Below are 21,758 nucleotides of genomic sequence, written 5' to 3'. Positions count from 1 at the left end.
TGCCAGAAACAGGGTCAGTAAACAACTGAAAGCAGGCCAGTGAAAATGTGACGGTGGTGACTACTTTTTGGCATCCATTACTTACTTCTTTTTAGTCCTGTCTTACCGTGGTTACACCGTTTCTTCCAGCACACTCCTGTTTCTGGGTCTCAGGCTGGGCCCCTCAAGGCGGCATTGTGTTTCTCCCGCTGTTTCTCAGCTGGTGTTCCGAGAGTAGGCCCGTAACGATTCCACCGAAGCCTCAGCGCAAACACATCTCTCAAGTTCGGAACAAGCCCCCTCATTTTGGGGAGGTAAACGTCTCCCCAAAATGCCCTGGCTACATCAGAGTGGTCGAAACACAGCATGCCACTGCCCGAAGTGTCTCAGCGATTGAATCATGCATATCTCCATGGTCCATCAGCCCCCCCCCCCCACCCTGTCCAACATCTCCTTGATCTCGGCTGAAGTCACTTTTAATCATTTGAAATCGAGGCGTGTTTTTTTCGCCAACTAGCCACACCATGGATCAACGTGAGAAGCCCTGCGTGTGTTGGTGATGATGGGAGCCAGGCGATGTGTCTGATGCCATGTTAATGACGCCCACCCCCCTGGGTCAGACCGGCTCCACGTCAGTGGGAAAAGGCCACCCGATGAATGAGTGGCCCCGCTTCTCTCTCTCTCTCTCCTATGTCCACACACAAACACACATCCAAGCGTTCACACACACACAAACGCAGAGAAGCACGCGCGCACACATGCACAATCAGCATACACACACACACACACACACACACACACAATCACACACACACAAACAAACACGTACACACACAGCATGACACAAAGCATAGACACAGAGACAAACACACACACACGTCGATGGATGGGGCGATGGGCGAGAGAGAAATACAGCCCCGTTCTCTGTGCCGTTGTCACGTTAAAATTGTACCGGGGGCGAAAATTGTACCGGCCTACGTCATCGTTTGTTTACATCCTGACAACCTGCCCGGCAACAGACTACGCGATGCAGAAAACATGTTTCCAAACGACGAAATAACATAATACAGATAGCGGATCGCTATCTGTATTATGATAGATAGCGATAACAATTGTTTTTACTTTATATTTGTATTGTATTTAATTGTTTAATCGAAACAATAAAAAAAATTGCCCGCGAAACGGCCGAACGCGTCAAATGACAAATGTTTTGCCCGCGAAACGGGCGATCGCGTCAAATGACGTATGGAAGGTTCTTGAAACATAATACAGATAACGGATCGCTAGATAACACTTGTTTTTACTTTATTTACTAGCTAAATTCGATTAAACAATTCAATACAATACAAATATAAAGTAAAAACAAGTGTTATCTAGCGATCCGTTATCTGTATTATGTTTCAAGAACCTTCCTACGTCATTTGACGCGATCGCCCGTTTCGCGGGCAAAACATTTGTCATTTGACGCGTTCGGCAGTTTCGCGGGCAATTTTTTTTATTGTTTCGATTAAACAATTAAATACAATACAAATATAAAGTAAAAACAATTGTTATCGCTATCTATCATAATACAGATAGCGATCCGCTATCTGTATTATGTTATTTCGTCGTTTGGAAACATGTTTTCTGCATCGCGTAGTCCGTTGCCGGGCAGGTTGTCAGGATGTAAACAAACGATGACGTAGGCCGGTACAATTTTCGCCCCCGGTACAATTTTAACGTGACACCTGTCACGTCCTCCTATCAGCGCCATGGTAATCACCATCACCCTCGGCGCCCCTCACTCCCCAACGGCTGGCCGAATGCCACCTGACCTCCCAGGAAGCAGACGCACCGCGATGAAGACGATGAGGCCCAGGCACACACGCAAGACCGACGACATGCACACACACACGCATTGCATGCACGTGCACAACGGATCCAAAAATAGTACCAAGTAAAAGAGGGAGAGAGGAAGGTCAGGAGGAGGGAGGGAGGGAAGGATGGAACAAGGGAGGGAGGGAAGGATGGAACAAGGGAGGGAGGGAGTTTAGGGGGAGGGAGAAGGGGGGAAGGAGGTATTGATGAGACAAATTGAAACAGTGACATTTTGGCTAGTAGGGAGACGATGGCGCCCGGGGTTGTGAGGTCGAGTCTGAACTGGATCTAGTGACTTCATTGCAGATGATCGGTCATAACAATGGGCCATCCAAATGTCACCGCCGTCTGCATGTGGAGGGCCCGTGCGTTGTGAGCGTTTATGGTACCGTGTGTGTTTGTGTGTGTGTGTGTGTGTGTGCGCGTCCGTGCGTGCGTCATGTCATTTTGCCCTCTTTGTACCACAGAAGAACACACTCATTAGGGGCTGAACTGTTGAAGAGAAAGGGGTGAGGCAGTTAAACCCGCTTTTTTTTTACGCAGTTAAACCCGCTAAAAATAGGTGTATGCCACCAGAAGAAGATGCCTTCAAGTTCTATTTCTGGTGTGTCACGTTCAACGTCCCGAACGTGCCAGAGTCAGTAAACAGCAGAAAGCAGCAAAGTGGAAATGTTACGGTGGTGACTACTTTTTTGCATCCATTACTTATTTCTTTCTAGTCCTGTCTTACCGTGGTTGCATCTTTCACGGTACAAAGAACAAAATGGCCGTGCCATGTTGTTCCTGTCTATTTGCGTGCAAATGCCCGGAACTTCAACACACGTCATAATAGCATTGTGGCGGAAAGAGGGGCGGGATTCAGTGATGACGTCCCTTGTGTGTCATGTTTCCGTCCCAGAAACACCCATCCCAGGAATAAATACAGATTGTAACCTTTCCCAATAAAAACAAAGCCAGATGTTAGTGGGTTTTGACGTGTGAAAGAGGATTAAGTGTGCGTGTGTGTGTGTGTGTGTGTGTGTGTGTGTGTGTGTCTGTGTCTGTGTCTGTGTGCCTGTGATTGCACCTTTCTGCTTGTCGGTATGTGGGTCAATGCCTGCCTCTGTGAACATGGACATTCATAACATGCACCTGCTGCTTGTTAATTAAATGCTCCCTTTAATGCAGGTGTTAGGTTAACGCTGTGTCTGTAATTACTCTGGTCCTGATCGCCGTGGTGGAGTTAATATCCACATCCAGACCAAAACAAATCACACGGCAGCACAAAGACAATCACACGCACACACCTACACTCCCCAGCGGGAACCCTGCCAGTGTTTTGTGTGTGAAGTGCGAGATTTGTTTGTGAATGTGTGTGTGTGTACGCAGACACACTCATACCCTCATACAATTGTGATCTTGCACTTTGACCACGGACAGCAGTCGCTGACTCGGTTCATGTGCAGACCTGCCTTTTCCCCACCAAACGAGTGTTGTTTGCTAATAAACCACTTTTCTCTCCCTCTCCGCTCTCCCTTCTCCCGTCTCCCTTCTCCCACCCTAAGCCTCTCCCTTTCCCCCACCCTCTCCCTCTCCGCCACCCGCTCCCTCCCTCCCTCCCTCTCCCCCCCCCCCCCCCCCCCCCCCGTCATCTCTCTTCCTCACTTATCTATGGGTGTGCTGTGTGACCTTGCAGTCTGCTATATATCTAATATAGATGAGGAGAGATGAACACCCTGTGCTTTCTGTAGGCTTGGAGGCTTCTGCCTCGGGCTCACAGTCTATCACCTCGCCACGCGTCCCACACAGTCCAATCGGCACCACCCTTCTCCACACACTGCAAAGGCACCAGCCACATGTTCTATCGGATTCCATGTCCTTGATTTCATCTCTCCCGCTTTCCCCTACAACCACGGCAATTTTGCCCGAGAGTAAAGGTTCTTCTATCGGCTATCTTCGCCTTTGGTAGATTTAATCCTATGCTAAAATGCGAGGAGGGCAACAGAAGTTGCATAATGCAGGTGCCCAGGGCCCTAACCGAGGGAAGTTATGCTTTGACACTAAACCGCCCCTAGCCTCAACCTTTTACGCAACTCTGAACCGTATTGTAACCACTTAATCTAGATCAACACACCGGACCTCCACTTTATCAGCAAGCAACGCACACACACACACACACACACACACACACACACACACACACACACACACACACACACACACACACACACCCCTTTGCATTTCAATGACGCTTGGCCTTGCCCTTGGCCTTGTCTCCGGGGCCCTGCTGTCGTCCGTCTTGCTTACAGTTTCAGCAGTTCAGTTCCAACCCCACCACACCCTCGTAGCTCCACTGGGGGGAGGGATCATCCCAGCCATGAGCCAGCCTAGCTGTGGTACCCCTCGTCCATACCAAAGCTATCTGTGTGATTCTCTCTCCGTCTCTCGCTCTCTCTGTCTCTGTGTCTTTCTTTCTCTCTCCTTTTTCTCTCTCTCCCCTTGCTCTCTCTCCCCCTCCCTCTCCTTCTCCCTCTCTCCCTGCCTTTGTTTTCTCCTTATTTCTGTCTGTGAAATGGGGTGCTGACTCTCATTTGCCGTGCACCAATTAACTAGAAAATTAGAGAAGGCTGTCGCTTCTGGACATATTGTAATAAGGGGGTGTGGGGGGGCAGGCGGGGAGTGACAACCAACACACACGCACACACAGACACGCAGGCGTGCGCAAATTAGCATGCAAAGTCACAAGAGTGTGTGTGCGTCTTGTGCTATGAGGGGGTGAATGTTCCCATCCCCGTACATGACAGCAGGGGAATTGAGAATATTTGATGTACGCCTTTGCCCACTCCAATCTCGCTGAATACACATTTGATAAAAAAATATTATCAAGCTGATTTAATTATGTTATTATTTAAGAGCAGGGGCCGATGTAATCATGATGGCACCGTCTGAGACGGTGCCATCACTTGACGTGTAAAGGAAAGAGTTGCAACAGAACGGTGTCTTGTAGGGATTGAAATGCTTTGAATCTGTATTAATATGAAGCACCTACAACTAGGACTGTGTATGTATGTGTGCGTGCCCGTGCGTGCATGCATGCGCGTGTGTGTGTTTGTGTGTGAATGGGCGTGCGTGAGAACCCCCCCCACCCCACACCCTGAGCTCTCTCTCTATTCTCCAGAACATGCTACCGTACTGGCGCTGCTCTCGGATCCGCTCGGCACGGGGCAGGGTTAGGCCACCGTTTGAAGTATGCGGATCCAGGGGGCCCGAGGTGGCCCCCTGGATCCAAGACCCCCCCCCCTCACACGAATCCGCCAATGACCTTGCATCCCAAAAGAAAGTAGCCGAAGACGGGATAAAAGGGGAAGAGTAGAAAAGAACGACAGGATTGGATGTGATACAACATCTGTGGGGCCGATGCGTCGGAGCAACAGAGCGATGAATACACACAGATGGTCTCTCTCTTCCTCTCTCTGGCTCTCGTTCTCCCTCTCCCTCTCCCTCTCCCTCTCTCCCTCTCTCCCTATACTACCTTGCTTTTTATCACCCTCACTCTCAAACACACACAGGTGTTCACTCATCCTCTTTCCCCAGGGTCTTCTCTCTCTCTCTCTCTCTCTCTCTCTCTCTCTCTCTCCCTCAAACACACACACACACACACACACACACACACACACACACACACACACACACACACATGCATAATTTAGTATTAGCGAATGGCTACAGCGAGGTGATCCATAGTAATGATACCGATCGTCGTGGCTCACTGCGAATGTACTTGAATGTTAACACGACACGGTCAGCTCTGATGGGGGGGGGGCGAGGACCAGAGGGGCGGGATCTGGGAGCAGGAGACAGGCAGGTATTGAAAACTCTGATGGCCTTGACTGGAAGGCAATCAGCGGGATGAACTGCTTGGAGGGCTGAGAGTAGGGCTGAACAGAGAAGAGTATGTTTGTTTGTGGGTATATATTTATATATGTATATATATTGGAGAGTTTTTCTCGAGCAGATGAATTATAAATGTGTTACGGCTGGCTGCTGCCTTAATGTTGACGGTCAAAGGGTCGCTGTCATGATGGCTACTTTAACCGTCAGATTAACATGGCGGTGAAAGGCTGCCTGCGTTGCCAACTTCTATCTATTCTTCTTGGCTTCTGTAAAAGTTGATTTATGCGTTGTTGTCTCACTTTGGAACGGGAGAAGGTAGGGGAATAGGCGGGGTTCGGGAAGAGAGTAGAGTGCCAATAATGTGTGCCAAAACGGATCTTTGACGCACTCTGTCTATGTTTATGTATGTGTGTGTGTGTGTGTTTATGTTTGCGTGTGTCTTAAGCAACGCGTGTAGAGCGCCACAGTTGAGTGGCACGGCGTGGCAGCCAGTGAGCTGCCGGGACTCCTGAGGCATTGACACGTGTATCCACGCGCTGCCAGGTGCATAATCAGGGACTCCATTTGTCCTTGCCCCCTCAGCCTCTTAATATGCATGAGGTCCATATGACCATGCATGATTAAGGCGGGGCGGGGTTATGGCCCAAATATTGAAATTGAAATATTAAAACATTGAGGCTGCCGATTATAACGGCGGTTAATATTTAATCTTTCTTCCTTCTGTGTGTGTGTGTGTGTGTGTTAGTGTGTGTGTGTGTGTGTGTGTCTGTCTGTCTGTGTCTGTGTGTTTTTGAGGGAGAGAGAGAGAGAGAGGTTGGTTGTGGTTGCTGAACGTAAATGTTGTTCCCTCATTTGGGGCGAGCTAATGGAAAATTATTTATACATCACAGACCAAATTGTTTTGAATAGTCGAACAAGTTGTTGTCCTAATTAGTTTTTTTTTCGGGGAGGGAAATGGCGTGATGAGGGTGTAATGAAACAAGGGTCAATGTCTCCAATGTCATAGGATTTCATGCTCCCTGTGCAGGTGTGTTTGTGTGTGCGGGTGTGCGTGTGTTTTTGTGTGTGTGTGTGTGTGTGTATTGTGCATGTGTTTAATTACTTATGTGTCTGTGCGCTTGTGTTTGTGCGGGTATGTGTGTGTTTGCGGGTATGTGTGTTTGTATGTTTGTGTTTGTGTGTGTGTATGTGTGTGGGGGGGGGGGGGGGTATGTGTGTTTGCAGTTGTGTGTTTTTGTGTGTGTGTGTGGTTCGACATCCCTCCCTCTGCACCAGTTGGCGGTAGTAACCGCCTTCCAGTTTGCATGCCCCATCTCAATTTGTATTATTCTTACTTATTCACTCACCATCTGTGTCATTTGGTCTATGGCTCTCGCGCTCCTTCTGTCTCCATCCCTCTCTATCCCCCTGCTGAAATGTGCGACCTCTGCAACTTTATTCTGCCCACCGCTGGGGATCCTGCCCAGAGTGCTGGAATGAATATTGATGAACTCATTCGCAATGCACTCAGTAAAAGGCCAGAGAGAGAGAGAGAGAGAGAGAGAGAGAGAGAGAGAGAGAGAGTCTTGCATCCCTCCAATCAACTAATACTCCCATCTCTCTCTCTGTCTCTCTCCCTCTCCCTCTGTTTGTGTGTCACTCTATGTGGACAGCAGTCATCCAGATATATATATTCAATGAGGGGATTTGTTAGCCTTTGAAACCTGTCCTTTTTTTTGACACCTCTCGCCATGTGTTGCCCATTAGCGGTTCACATCGCTAATGTAAGCTGGAGTCGTAGCCATGTGGTGCATAGCGCCAATAACACCATCAAACGCGTTCGCCTGCTAATTAGCTTCATTACCTAAGCCGCGGCGCTCTTTATCGGCGTCTTCGCTATCTCCTGACATAACTTAACTCTCATAAATACAGGCAATAATTCTATATTATCGTTTATCGTTGTTTAAAGGTATTGTCTCCACGTTAACATGAAAATATCAACTTATATTAATACTCAGTGGTTCAGTCTAAATTCATTAAGGATGAGAAGATATGCCCTTAAAGGGCATAGGGGGAGCAGAGATGGACAGGGAGGAAGAGAGGGAAATAGGAGGTTTGAAATGTCAGAGGTAAAGGAAAAATTGTTTTAGTCTGAAACCATATTTCACGTGTCAAAATACTCTAATGCAATGACTCACAGCATATTGTCATACTTATTTTAACATCTGGATAAATCATTTCTTTCCATATCAACCAATTGCCTCTGAGCAAGGCTGTACCCTGAAATCCCAGTGACGTGAGGTCAAGACCAGTCACTTGACCTCCTTGCCCTCCTGCCCTTTGACCTCCCTGTGCAGTCCCCCAAGCCCGGCGTTCAATTTCCCATGAGGGATCTGATGGGAAAGTCTGGGAAAATATTGACAGCGACATGACTCTCTGCAATTCACGGTGTCATGGCAACACCATTCCATAGCCCGGGAATTTTCACAATGAAGCTGACATGCCTCGCTGCCAACGAGGTGTGACAGACATTTTAATTCAGCCGTGAGGATGATGGGGAATGTGCTTCCACCATCATCCACTGTGTTACAGTCAGAGGAGATGACTGCTGACGCGTCATTTGAGCACATCTCTGCCACCCATCGATCTCTTTTCTCGGGAGCTTTTGTGTGTTCAAATTTGCAAGGCACAGACAGGCAGACAGACACACAGGCAGACAGGCAGACAGGCAGGCAGACAGACAGACAGACAGACAGACAGACAGACAGACAGACAGACAGACTCCCTTTGGAAACCTTTACCCTCCAAATAGAGTTAAATATTTCATCATTCCATCATAAGATTACCTCCTTCAATGTTAAGTGGTTTAGCATAGCACCGAGAGCCCTTCCCCTCACCCCTCACCCCTTCTCCACACATTACAGCGCCCTCCCTCACCCCTACTCCAGCCCCTATAGAGCCCCCTTCACCCCTATTTCCCCCCATACAGAGCCAGTCGCAGAGGGACCCAGATGTTTGCTCTATTTATTGACTCATTCCTCAAAAGAGCTCAGACTCTGTCTCCTCTCTGTTCCCCCCTTCTCACTCTCTCAGCACGTAGAAAGAAACTGCGTTAAACTGTCACCTTGCTTTTCGTCAGTTGTTTGCGCATCTCTCAGGGTTGCGGCTTCCGGCATGTGTCTGGCCTCCGACGCGACATTACACATTAGATATGCCTGATGATAAACACTGCGAGAGATCATCTGCACTAAACACGGTGCTTTAGAGACTAGACGACGAGACTTCACAGACTCAGAAACTTGCAAAGCAAAGTGATTTCAATTTCCTCCCCTCAACATTTACATTTAGATGAAAAACACCGCAACCCTGCGTTGAAATACAATACAGACAGGGGGGAATCTTCCCCGCTAAGTCTCTTTAAACACGCGGCAATATTGCTATAAGATAGTGCGAAACTAATTTGCTTTATCACCGCTGCCTCGCTGCTCTGTATCCTCTGTTTACTTTGCTCAGTGGTAATCCTGCTAAACTGCGGTTCTCCCAGCATGGGCGGCATTAGGGCTGAGCTAAGGGGGGCTAAGACCTTGGCCCCCCCTGTCGCCCCCAATCTAATGCTGCCCATGCCCAACAGGCTTAGGTCTTAGGACTCCGGCTGGTTCACGCTGGTGTTTTGATCGCGTTAGATACAGAGTTCGGCATGTCTGGTGTATTTTATTCAATCAAAGTCGGCCGTGATGGGCGGATCCTAATTCATCGGTTTAATTCCTGAGCATGCTTCAAACAAGGCGCCCAACCCGTGTACAAAGCAAGGGAACGTGCGATGTGATCCGTCCCCATTTCCAATATCAAAGCCCGATCTGCATGCATTAGAGACGGCAGAGAAAAGCGACAATTTGGCCCTCTGGCTGTGTTTTGCATTTGAATTTATATTTCATATAGTGCCACTGAAAAATTCATAAACAAGAAACATAGTTTTGTCTAAGACGACCACATGGTAAACAACATTAAGTGGGTGCCTTACAGAGTATTAACAGGGTGTCTTATATCGACGAAATATAGTGTGAAATAATTGCATATAAAGTCTATACGATCTCTCAGTGTTTTATTTTTATTAGCTTTAACACAGCGGTGCAGTGTCATTACCATCTGTTTACACTAATGGCCGTGGTGTTTAAGGGATTATATATTGAATGGTCATGCCTTTCCCTATCTCGCCCGCCATCCAGTACTGGTGTGCATCTCACGTACATGTATTGGAATAGCATGGGTATAGGATCCTCGTATGAGTGTATTTATATGTGAAATCGGTGTAACCAACTGCAATTACAGAGCCGGCTGTTGTTTACTCCCGAACAGCAGCATGCAATAAGGCAGGGTTTCTCTGTGCTGGTGATAAACCTCAGCCTGCTTCTCTTTGCACCAAACTATAATAAAACCAGAAAATACTTTGTGTGTGTGGGTGTGGGTGTGAGTGCTTTTGGCCATCCATCCAACCATATATGTTTGTTTGTGTCACACACCGCACTGCACGCACACTCACTCACTCACTCACTCACTCACTCACTCACTCACTCACTCACTCACTCACTCACTCACTCACTCACTCACTCACTCACTCACTCACTCACACACTCACACACTCACTCACTCACTCACTCACTCACTCACTCACTCACTCACTCACTCACTCACTCACTCACTCACTCACTCACTCACTCACACAAGCAAGCACATGTGCTACATTGTGCACAGACAGAAGCACACGGCACACAACACGAACCTGCGAGCATGAAATATTATGGAAAACATGCTGCTTACTCGGCATAGCGCCATGTAGGGCCATTACGATGCTGTTCCTTCAACAGTCTCTATTGTAGTCCTGCAAATTTACAATCTGTAGTCGCTAGCGAGCTTCCCTGCTAAAGCAGCCAATTTCCAAATGGGCCTTCCACTTTTTCGTCTTCCCTCCACTTGCCTGACAATGCGGCCATGGTAACTACTGGTTGTCATCACGTCCTCGCCGACTGCTCTTTGTGATATATTTTAGGTCCCATCCCTGCATGTGATTTCCCCGCTCAAAACTAGGCTCCTTCCAGGGTGATTTCCCGTTACAGCACCCTGTGGGAGTCCCATAATGACAACCAGGGAAGGGCAGTTCATCGTTCCATTTGCAGGAGCAAAGACTCATTCACATACACACTCATTCACGTTAACACTGGGTTCACGTACACACTCGTTCGCATACACACTCGTTCACATACACATTTGTTCACATACACACTCGTTCACGTACACACTCGTTCACATGCACACTCGTTCACATGCACACTCGTTCACATGCACACTCGTTCACATGCACACTCGTTCACATACACACTCGTTCACATATACACATTCGTTCACATACACACTCGTTCACGTACACACTCTTTCCCGTACACATTCTTTCCCATGTACACTAATTTCCATAGACACTCATTCCCATACACACTCATCCATAAACACTCATTCACACGCACCCTTGGATAATCACAGCCCAGCTACATACATTTGTTTGTCGCTTTCTCTCTCATTGGCTGTAGCCTTTTATCATAATTCACCATTATAGAAATGTATTATGGATGGATGGATAAAAATCGATTTCTGGTCAACATGTAACAACTGGTCAAGTTGTTACATGTGACGGAGAGGTGTCTTGTTGTTTGTTGTCTCGCAGTTCTGTCCGTTCTGGTATAGCTGCCATAATATGATCTCCAGGCTCAGCCAAGGGACTTATATCATCAAGCAATACCTGTCACATTAAATACCCTCGCAACTGCCTGACTTATGGCTTATAAAGGCTGTAATAGCTACTCAGAAGGCGACCGGATAGGAGCAATATGTGGATTAAATGTAGAAGAGGAAAAATTAATGAAGTCGAGATTGATCAAGAGAAAGCTGGACGGATAAAAGGATAGATTGAGAGATGGCAGGGTGGAGGGAGTTGCTTGTAATCAGTGTTTTATCTATTGTTGCAGCACCTGCTTGCGGATTGTTGGTCTCCCTCCCTCTCTCTTCCTATCTCTATCTCTCTATCTCTCTTCCTATCTCTATCTCTATCTCTTTCCCTCTCCATCAATGCATCTCTCACAGTGTGTCTGTCTTTCAATGTGTTTATGCTTTGCAGGTCTCGTGCATGTCCCCTCGCAGTTGCGCCTTGCACCTATCTGTTATTTTTTCAAAACCCATTACGTTTTGACCTCAATATATTATAATCTCCCCTCAATGTCACCGAACCCGCAATCTCAAGTACACACAGAAATTAAATATAGACTTCAAAGATTTTCATTTGGAAAAGGTTCCGCGTCGCTCATGGTGCCCACACTAATTCCAAAGTTTGGCACCAGAAACTGACAAACTTACCCGCCCGCGCTTTGCAATGGAAATTACACGTCAGATGCAACAGCTCGAAAGCATGGGAGTGAAAAATGGCCTTTTCGCAGGTAGTTAGGATTCTATTTGTGTGTCTCCCCCCCACACACACCTCCCGAACGACCTCCCGTTTCCAAAGGTTCGGGGCTGGGTTCATCCGCACACCTTTTAAATCCTCCTGCCTTGCTCGTCACGTGCACTCGCGCCGCGACCAAACACAGCCAATTACCTCCCACACACACTCCTTGCCGCAGTTTCATCCCGTTGACTCGGTGGATGTGTCCACCGGCGGCGGGCCCACGTGCCGGGGGTGGCGACGGCCTCAGCGGTGTCCTTTCTGCGTTGGATGATTAGATCCCTTGTACTTTCAGAGGACTGATACTCTGTAAGGTTGGGGTACAAAACAAGAGGCTCTGGGCTTCCTCTAGCGGCCGTGGATTTATTAACTCATATTGTCAGCACATGCCGCGGCTGTGCCGCACTATATGTTTGGTAGGGTGTGTGTGTGTGTGTGTGTGTGTGTGTGTGTGTGTGTGTGTGTCAGTGCGTGTGTGTTTGTGTCTCTGTGTGTGTGTGTGTGTGTGTGTGCTTGTTCCCTATGAGTTTTGCAGAAACCATGCTTTGGCAGGATGTAGTTTTCCCCTCAGAAATCAGCCGCTCTTTGAGCTGTTAAATCACACTGGAGCCAACCTTGGAGAAGGAAATTAATTACTTTCCCTCCTCTCTCCTCTCGCCTGCTCCTCTCGCCTTCTCCCTCTCCTCCTCCTCCCACGTTTACCCCCCGCCCACCTCTGCATTCAGTCTCGCACACTCCCTCTTTCTCCCCCTTTTCTCCCCTGGCGTTCCCTTTTCTCTATGCATGAAAGTAGTGCTAATATTTCATCTCTCTCTCTCTCTCTCTCTCTCTCTCTCCTCTCTCTCTCTCTCTCTCACCCCTTTTTTCTTGTTTTTTCTTGCAGTTTCCTCTTTCTTTCACCTTTTGCTTCCAGCTAAATGTCAGCTGCAGCGCTCCTGTGATGATGCCTGTGGTGCGCGTGTACTGTACACGTGGGCTTTGGTTCATTTGGCTTTTAATTTTCTTTCGCATTACCTCTGTTCAGCCCGGAATAAGTTTAGATGAAATAAATGGCAAGAGGGAACGTTCCGAGGTTCTCGGGTGGTTTCGGTTGCAACTGGCGCACATTAAAAATAGGGATTGAATTATTGTACTTTGTCTCGTCCTTCCTCAGGTGGAGATGGAGGACGTGGAGACGGAGGACGAGCGCTACCGCCTCTTCCTGGACCTGCTCGGGAGCGCCCGCAAGTGGGAGGAGTTTCAGCAGCTTATGCTCCTCCTCCAGGCCTGGCCGCCCATGACGAACGAGGAAGTGTAAGATGTGTTCCGCTTTTCCTTTGCTTTGTGACAGAGTGAGAGAGACAGGAAGGTGTGGGAGATAGAGAACGGGGGGGGGGGGGGGGGGGACGTGCAGCAAAGGAACACGGAACCGGAAACCGGGTGGCGGCGATCACCGAGCCCTTAATGGTACGCGCTCTAGCCTGGTGAACCACCGGGGGGCGCCCCAGTGTACGATGTTTTTCTAATGTCATATCCTCAACACAGGACGTTTTTCACTTGTATTTGTTCGGTCACACACGAGCGTCACACGGTTTCACGGCCGGTCGTCAGGGGGTGGCGGTTCAGCGTTTCAATTAGCTTACCGCTAGTGCTTTTGTCGCTATCTACTCGGTGTATCAGTGCAGCTGTTGCCCCTCCAACGCGTCGGCTCATTAATGACACGAATTACTGTCAACGATAAGGTTGACAGCGATGACAAATGATTGGTATTTCAACAGTCTGGTCTTCTTCTCTTTTTTTTTTTCAAGGCTTTGAGATTTGCCATTCGGTTACCGAAGCTCTGACGAACAAATTAGAGAATCAGAGGCTTGTATGGATCGCCCGAAATCGCTCGAGTCGCTAATCAAACGCATTGATTAGGCATTGTGCATACTCCCTTTGCGCGGCGGCGGCCCGGGATAATAGAGCTAATGAGCTCAGAGAACCCCCCCCCCCCCAGAATACCCTCCGGCGATGCCGCGATCCACCTCATCGTGTGGAAGGGACTTAGGCAAAGCCATTACATCTGCAGATTGTAATGGCTTCTACCAAGCGAAGAACGCGTGATTGATGTGAAAACGAGGAAAAAAGCCCCCTTTAGCGAGGGGCTTCAGGAACCTCAAGGTGCCCCTGGAAGCAGCTGGTGAATTACAAGCACCAGTGTGCATGCATTGTCGGTCGTACGGATAAGTGCTTAATGATTTGATGGCTCTTCCTTTGCGCTGCTGTGCTCACTGCGAAAACAAGCACGTGGTCCGCAGTAAGGGGGGGGGGGGGGGTACGACGACACAACCTAGCGCGTCAGGGCTGGGAGTTTGGCCGGAACTCGTTCAGAGGAACCCCAAGTTCTGTTGCCAACTGAAACTTGGAATTGGAGTTTGTGTGTTTTAACGAGCGACACACTGCTGTCGAACCGGAATGCCACAAGAACGGTGTGGTAGTGAGTGAATGGTATTATTAGGTTATGTTATAGCCCCAGCAAGCAGCTCTGGGCAAATAGCCAGCTAACCTTGGACCACTGCATTGTTCGGGGCGCCATAGAACTAGTTTGGATGGCAATGGAAGCCCGCTCTGTGAGGAGGGAATCCGATTTATTAACAAGGGGTCGCGGTGACCTGGAGAAATAGACGTTTAAATGTGGCTCGCGTAGGCTCTGACGGGGTCCAAAGGGTGGAGGAAGGTGCAGAGAGTGCTCGGCGTGTGGGTTTCTTGGGAGACGATGGGCCGAATGCTAATGCTATCGTCAAAAAATAAATAAAAGAATGGCAGAAAAACTAGAGAACCGAGCAGGGAAACCACCAGACATTTCATCAATCGGAAGGGCGGAATAGCCCCCCCTCTTCTTTAGAGTGGTAGATGAGACAAGAGAATGGAAGAAGACGGATGGTGTAATCTGGTGAGTTGAAAGAGATTGAGCGTGCACAAGCGCGTGTGCACGCGTGTGCTTTTATGATTGCCGCTGGAGTCATCGCTGGGCCAGTGCAGAGCCCCCCCCCCCCCCCCCCCCCCCCCCCCCCCCCTTTCAGAGGGAGGAAGGGATTAGGATATTTACAAACCAACGCAGTGCCTCTCCATGTTCACCCCTTCATTTTTTGACTCACACTAGAGCGAAGGTAATAACATCAGAGCCGTTAACACTTGCAAGGCAAAGGCGTTTTCAAATTGTTCCTAATTTCGACTCCTAATTGTTTCTGCTATTTACACACCAGAAAAGGCAAAAATTTGTCAAAAATTCTAAAAGCTTTTGCTTACTCTACGTTCAGGTTGATTTTTTTTTCCCTTTTTGTGTGTGTTCGTGTTTCTACGCATGTGCATGTTTGTGTGTGTGGGTGGGTATGTGCGTGCATGAGCATATTGTGGTACACTCATTCAAAACCTCAAACTGTTCCAAATCGTTTTGCTGCATCACGCCTAATTTTGCTGCATCCTGCTTTAAACGCGCATGAAAGGGCAGAGAGAGAGAGGAGAGGAGAGAGAGAGAGAGAGAGAGGAGAGAGAGAGAGAGAGAGAGAGAGAGAGAGAGAGGAGAGAGAGAGAGAGAGAGAGAGAGAGAGAGAGAGAGAGAGAGAGAGAGAGGAGAGAGAGAGAGAGAGAGAGAGAGAGAGCGCTTGCTTGCTTGCTTGCTTGCTATTCATTCAGATCCGTGTACACTCCGCCTTTTCTATCTGCTGCATTATGCTAAAGCCATCGCAGCACAATGCTAATGGGATCAGCGGCTAGAGGTGAGCACAGGTTCAATAAAAGTAAACGGCGGCGCCTCGGCTGAGGTAATCCACATTGTTGACCGCGCGTAAGGTGGGGATGACGCCCGCCCGGCCTCCCGACGAGCCATTGTGTTCCCGTAGCCTTAAGAGATACCCTCTTAAGCCTCAGAGTGCCTTCCTCGCGTGGGGCCCCCTTCACACTGTTTATTTGTGTGTTTTGTGAGCGCGTGTACTGTGCGCACACCGATTGTCACTCGCCTGCGTGCGTGCGTGCGTGCGTGTGCATCTGTCTGTGTGTTGTCGTTGTTGTTTGCCCCCTTCAGAACACTTCCCTGCTAAACAGCACAACCTCGAGAGCTGAAGTCGTGACGTGCCTGGTCGATGACTCACGCCTGACTTTTAAGGCAGATTTGGCTCTTGCACGAAACACAGCGAAGTCGCAGGCCCCCCTCCTCCTCCTCCCCCCCTCCTACCCCACTGATGAGACAGATGGGGAGGCAAGCAGCCCTAAAATGGACACCTCCCTGCTCCCATATGCCCTGGTATCACAGATGAGGACGAGGTTGCGAGCGGGGACATGACACTCTAGTCCGGGGGTGGTGGAGCGTGTCGAGCTGCCGGCAGACTTAAGTCCCAAGTTGTGGGTAAAGAGGACACGTCAGATTAACCTCCCACACCCCCCATCTGGCCTTTGCTGCTACTGCTGCTCCTTCCTTGTCCACCTCTCCACTTGGCACAATCGCTGTATGTATGTGCTACTTAGTACTCAGTCATCTAGCAGACTTTTAGCAGCTTTTACCCAAAGCTGCATACAGTGAATCTAGGTCTTTTTGAGGGGCAGGGAGGGAGTTAGGTGCACCTTGCTCAATGAGGCTTAGGTAGGCTGTGGACGTTGGGTAACGGCTTTAGCGCTTTTCGGCTCGGAGTCAGTTAGATAACAGGCTTTACAAGCATTGAAATGCCTTTCAAACGGTTGAACTGATAACCTATTAGCTTGTAAAAGAACGTCACGTGATTCTCAAGGATAAAGACGTCACACTCTTTTGTCGGCTGCTTTGGTCTGAACTCATAGCTTGTGACTCATAGCGCGTGACCAGAACCCGTGGAGTCAGTTTGTCGTCGTGTTGTCCAGCGGTGTGAAAGATCAGGGTCTGCGTCCACACAAACCACGTCCACATCTCCTCCATACAGAAGCTTACTGGTCTATTCCAGTTGATTGCATTGTGTTTATAAATGATTCTGTCTTACCTAATTAATTACTGATGCACCACAGGGTAAACATCTTCTATTTTACATCACATTACATATCCTATCAACCAGCCACATGAAACTAGGAGGCCTCAAAGTCTGCCCAAAGTTTTATGCCAAGAAATCCTAGAGATGTTCATCTATCTTCCATTGAAACTTGCGAAATGTTCCTTGCTTTAGTAATAAATTAAAAAAAATCCTATTAATACTAAATATTTTAAGCGGTATAGACAGTGTTGAATATTTTAAGTATAGTTTTAGGCAATTATTTTATGCCCCTGTGGATTTTCTATTAGACTGGCCAGTGATGGATTTGGCATCTTTCATTCGGGCTGGAAATGTACTTTACACTTTGGTGGTCTATTGCCTTATCCGCTCAGTCTCCGGTCAGAACCTTTAAAGGAGAGCAGAGACATAATTAAACTAAACATTTCAAAAGGACAGTTTGCCTTGTAGTGCCTTCCCTTTCAAAACACAAGAACTAATTATCAAGGTTTCCTGAAAAAAAGGATTGAAGCCAAATTCGGTCAACTATTTCCCCAGGTCCTTCGACCTCATCCCAATTAGCTTTTTTTGGGGCTTGTTGTTTTGGTTTTTCCCTGACAGATTAATTACAGCAGGATTCATTAGCATGAATTAATAAAGACCCATTGTGTTCTCACTGCTTTTCTGGCCTTCGTTGGGGCCTAATCTTTCGCGAGAAGCCCTAAGATAGGCTCTTAGGGGAACGGTAGAAGCCAACTCTCACAAGTCACCGCTGGCAGCTGCGTCTTAGCTGAGAGAGGGGGCTAATATCCATCACCTAGCTGTTTAATATGAACTCCATGCGTTTATAGGCAAACGGCGCCTCTACACGTTCCCTTGTCAAACCCGGCCTGCATCTGCTTGAAGTGCGCCGACCTAAAAAACAATCCCTCCTGCTCTGGTATCTCCTAAGTGCTTCTGCTCCTTGTAAGTCAGGAGCAGGCCTGCGACGCGACGCGGGTACGGGGCGACTCCTGTTTGTGATCTTCGTGTTCTCTCCGCCTTTTTTTTGACAGCCAGAAGGCAATTTCCTGTGTACCTTATCTGTACAGGGTGTTTGTTTTTTGAATGTCAACACTTCATCTCTGGTCCTTGCCTTGTGTCTGTGTGTTTGCGGTAGGATAAAAATAACTATGTTTTGGGGGAGTTTAGGAGTGCCACACAATTAGTATGGGTCGAGAGCTTGGGGTACATCTAATGAAATATTCAGTCTCGAGAGTCCCAGCCTGAGATGAAGCTCATGCATCTGTTGTGGAATGAAAAGTCCACTTTCTATTGACTTCTTCTGTTGCTCAGCTGTTTTCAGTATTATGTTCTTGGAGAGTTGTAGGTTCACCTCCATCTATAAAATGCAGATTTATCAATGGAGATTTGGATTGCAAACCCACGATTGCAAGGCAATCACGCTGCCGTTATGGGTATGTGCCATGCATATACAGAAACTGAAAAGAGCATCCCGATTGTGATCTCCAATTCGTTTTCCATCGAGTTTTCTGGAGATCGATTACACACGCGTACACCCTTGCATTCACATGCGCGGACCTACGCAAAGACTCAAGCACATTCACAACCACAAACCCCCCCACACAAACACACACGCCTACCATACCAGACACACAGACCCTCATGCCAGCCCCCTGCGTCCACAGGGTGGGAACGGAGCGTAACCCCTGGGTGGTCCTGAGCTCGGCACTGCTGGCGCTGTCCCAGAGCCCGGAGGTGCAGGTGGACCTGGGTCAGGAGGTCCTGTCCATGGTCCGATCCCTCTACAGGACCAAGCACAAGCTGCCCGCACAGGTACTGCCCACGTGTGTGTGTGTTTAGGTTAGTGTGTGTGCATGCGTTGCTGTGTGTGTGTGTGTGTGTGTGTGTGTGTGTGTGTGTGTGTGGTGTGTGTGTGTGTGTGTGTGTGTGTGTGTGTGTGTGTGTGTGTGTGTGCATGCGTTGCTGTGTGTGTGTGCATGCGTTGCTATGTGTGTGTGAGTGTACATGCGTTGCTATGTGTGTGTGTGTGTGTGTGTATGAGCCGGTGTGTCTAGGTGTGTGTGAGTGTGCATGCGTTGCTATGTGTGTGTCCCTGTGTGTGTTTTTGTGTGTGCCTGTCTGAGTATGCGGCTCCATTCCATTCTTTGAGGTCTGCGTGCGAGCTAGGGTTTAAACTGTACTTCATACATTCTCCACATGGTTTGACGTCTGAGCCCAGTCTTCCGACTTAATCATGCGCAATGAATGGTGTAAAAAGTAATCTCGGCGGGTTTCCATAATGCGTCCAAAATTTGAAAACAACATGAAATATGGGAAAAAGGAGTGACGTTTTTGCTACACTGTACTTTAAGAGAACCTTAAAGTTAGTGAGGAAATGAAAAAACGGGTGTTAAAACCTGGAATTACTCGCTTGAGGGGAATGCTAATGTGTCGGGTTGAAACAGAGTCACGCTGAGCAGTGTGAAGGTGGCGAATGAATATGGATAGTCCACAGCCAATGAGATGTCGCTTGAAGTCAATGCCAGGCCCAGCTACTGCTCTATTACTTTTTTTATTATAATTCCATTTCTTTTCCCCCCCCCGAATATTCCAGACTTTACCTGTCCGCATTTCAATACCACCTCAGCCCGGAGCCCCCTCTTGCCACCCGGGCCAGTATCCAATACGGAAAACCCGAAGCTATTAAGCTTGTAACCCACAGAAATGAGTTTGCGTCAGCTCAACGCCTCCAGCGATGTACTATAGACGCTCACCGCGCTTTGATGCCTAATGCTATTCATGCCGCGCCGAGGCGCTATACGTGGTAAGCCCCGATGCCGCTCTGTGTGTCTCGCGTCGGCCGACTGGGATATTAGTTTAGCGCTAATGCGATTCAGCGTGAATGGGGCTGTCTCTGTGTGGCCGTCTAATATTGGAGTGGAGGGGGGGGGGGGGGGTGGGGGTTGAGGGTGGGTGTTTGGGGGGCGAGGGGGGAGGGAGGCGCGAGGGGAGGGAGGTGGCGTTCGCGGTGGCTTTTACTCTGGCCTGAACGGCTTGAATTTTAATCCGAGGCAACGAAGCCCTTCGAAGCATGCGGGAGGGGGGGAATTGTGTTACTGTGTCCATATATCACAGTGTAGCAGTGCGCCCGACAACAAAGGGTGTGTGTGTGTGTATGTTGCCCGTTTGTGTGTCAATGTATACCGTCGTGTGTGTGTGTGTGTGTGTGTGTGTGTGTGTGTGTGTGTGTGTGTGTGTGTGTGTGTGTGTGTGTGTGTGTGTGTGTGTGTGTGTGTGTGTGTGTGTGTGTGTGTGTGTGTACACGTGCACCATCGACCCTCCTTAAAGCAAGATTAACCTTCACTGACTGTTCTTTGCCCACTCTCCTCCCACTACTTTCTTTTTTAACTCTTTCAACGTCTTTTGTCTTCTTCTCGAAATGCCCCCCCCCCATCTCCCCCCATTTCCCCCACCTCCCCCATTTCCCCCATCCCCCCCCCCCATCTCCCCCCCCCCCCTCCCCCCCCCCCCCATCCCCCCCCCCCCCATATCATCCCCCCTCCCCCCCCCCCACGGTCCCCCCCCCACCCCCCCCTCCGTCTCCGTCTCCTCACACCCCTCTGTCCCGTCTCCCTCCGTGCCCTCGGTCTCCACTGTCCTCTCCCCCGTCCTACCCTCCACCCCTGTGTCCCCCTCCATCCCCTCTGTCTCCTCCACCCCTCCGCCCCGCACCCCGCCTCCTCCCCCCCTCCCCAGTGCGTGGGCCACATGGCGGCGGAGCTCCAGGGCCAGACGGGCCTCCAGCAGCCCGCCCTCAAGCTCATGGCGGAGAGCGGCGACGCGAGGCTGCTGCTGCTCACCCAGGACCAGATCAACAGCATGAGCGAGGTGGGCGGAGCATACACACACACACACACACACACGCACACACACACACACACACACACGCACACGCACACGCACACACAGAGACAAACACACGGACACAGACGTGCACACACACGCACGAACAGACACAGACACGCACAGACAGACAGGCAGGCAGGCAGGCACGCACACAGACACACAGACACACACACACACACACACACACACACACACACACACACACACACACACACACACACACACACACACACACACACACACACACACACACACGCACACACGCACACACACACAGACGTGCACACACACACACGAACAGACACAGACACGCACAGACAGACAGGCAGGCAGGCAGGCACGCACACGCACACATACACACACACATACACACAGACACACACACACACACACACACACACACACACACACACACACACACACACACACCCATTCACATATGAATACGAACAGACACACACACACACACACTGACACTGAAACCCTGCGCGCACAACCAAAGCATCCACGGCCTCATTATCTTTGAAACTATTTACGTCATGAAGTATTTGATCGCTTTGGATAAAAGCAGCTACTTTTGTCCAAAGCGATTCCCAGGGAAGTATCCAGACCCAGAACGCTCCGGCTGGACGTCGGACGCAGAACCCACTATCCTACACTACCCCTTCCCTCTGCGCCACGCTAGACTATCCAGCCCTCGTAGCATGAATCATATCCAG

The 21,758-nt window shown here is 49.2% G+C and overlaps 1 protein-coding gene across 1 annotated transcript in view; it reads left to right on the top strand.

Moving 5' to 3' along the window:
- The window catches only part of nbas (NBAS subunit of NRZ tethering complex), a 98,102-nt gene extending 76,589 nt beyond the window's left edge, over positions 1 to 21,513 (top strand). Inside the window, exons 39-41 of the mRNA XM_060042390.1 lie at positions 13,329 to 13,468; positions 18,819 to 18,966; positions 20,890 to 21,513. Coding sequence (XP_059898373.1) covers positions 13,329 to 13,468; positions 18,819 to 18,966; positions 20,890 to 21,513 — 912 coding nt within the window. The remainder of the gene's footprint in view (positions 1 to 13,328; positions 13,469 to 18,818; positions 18,967 to 20,889) is intronic.
- The last annotated feature ends 245 nt before the right edge of the window (positions 21,514 to 21,758 follow it).

The sequence above is a fragment of the Gadus macrocephalus genome, chromosome 21 (assembly GCF_031168955.1).
Source record: "Gadus macrocephalus chromosome 21, ASM3116895v1".
Taxonomy (NCBI): Eukaryota; Metazoa; Chordata; class Actinopteri; order Gadiformes; family Gadidae; genus Gadus; species Gadus macrocephalus.
The sequence above is the reverse complement of the archived record's forward strand: the minus strand, read 5'-3'. Positions and strand labels throughout refer to the sequence as shown.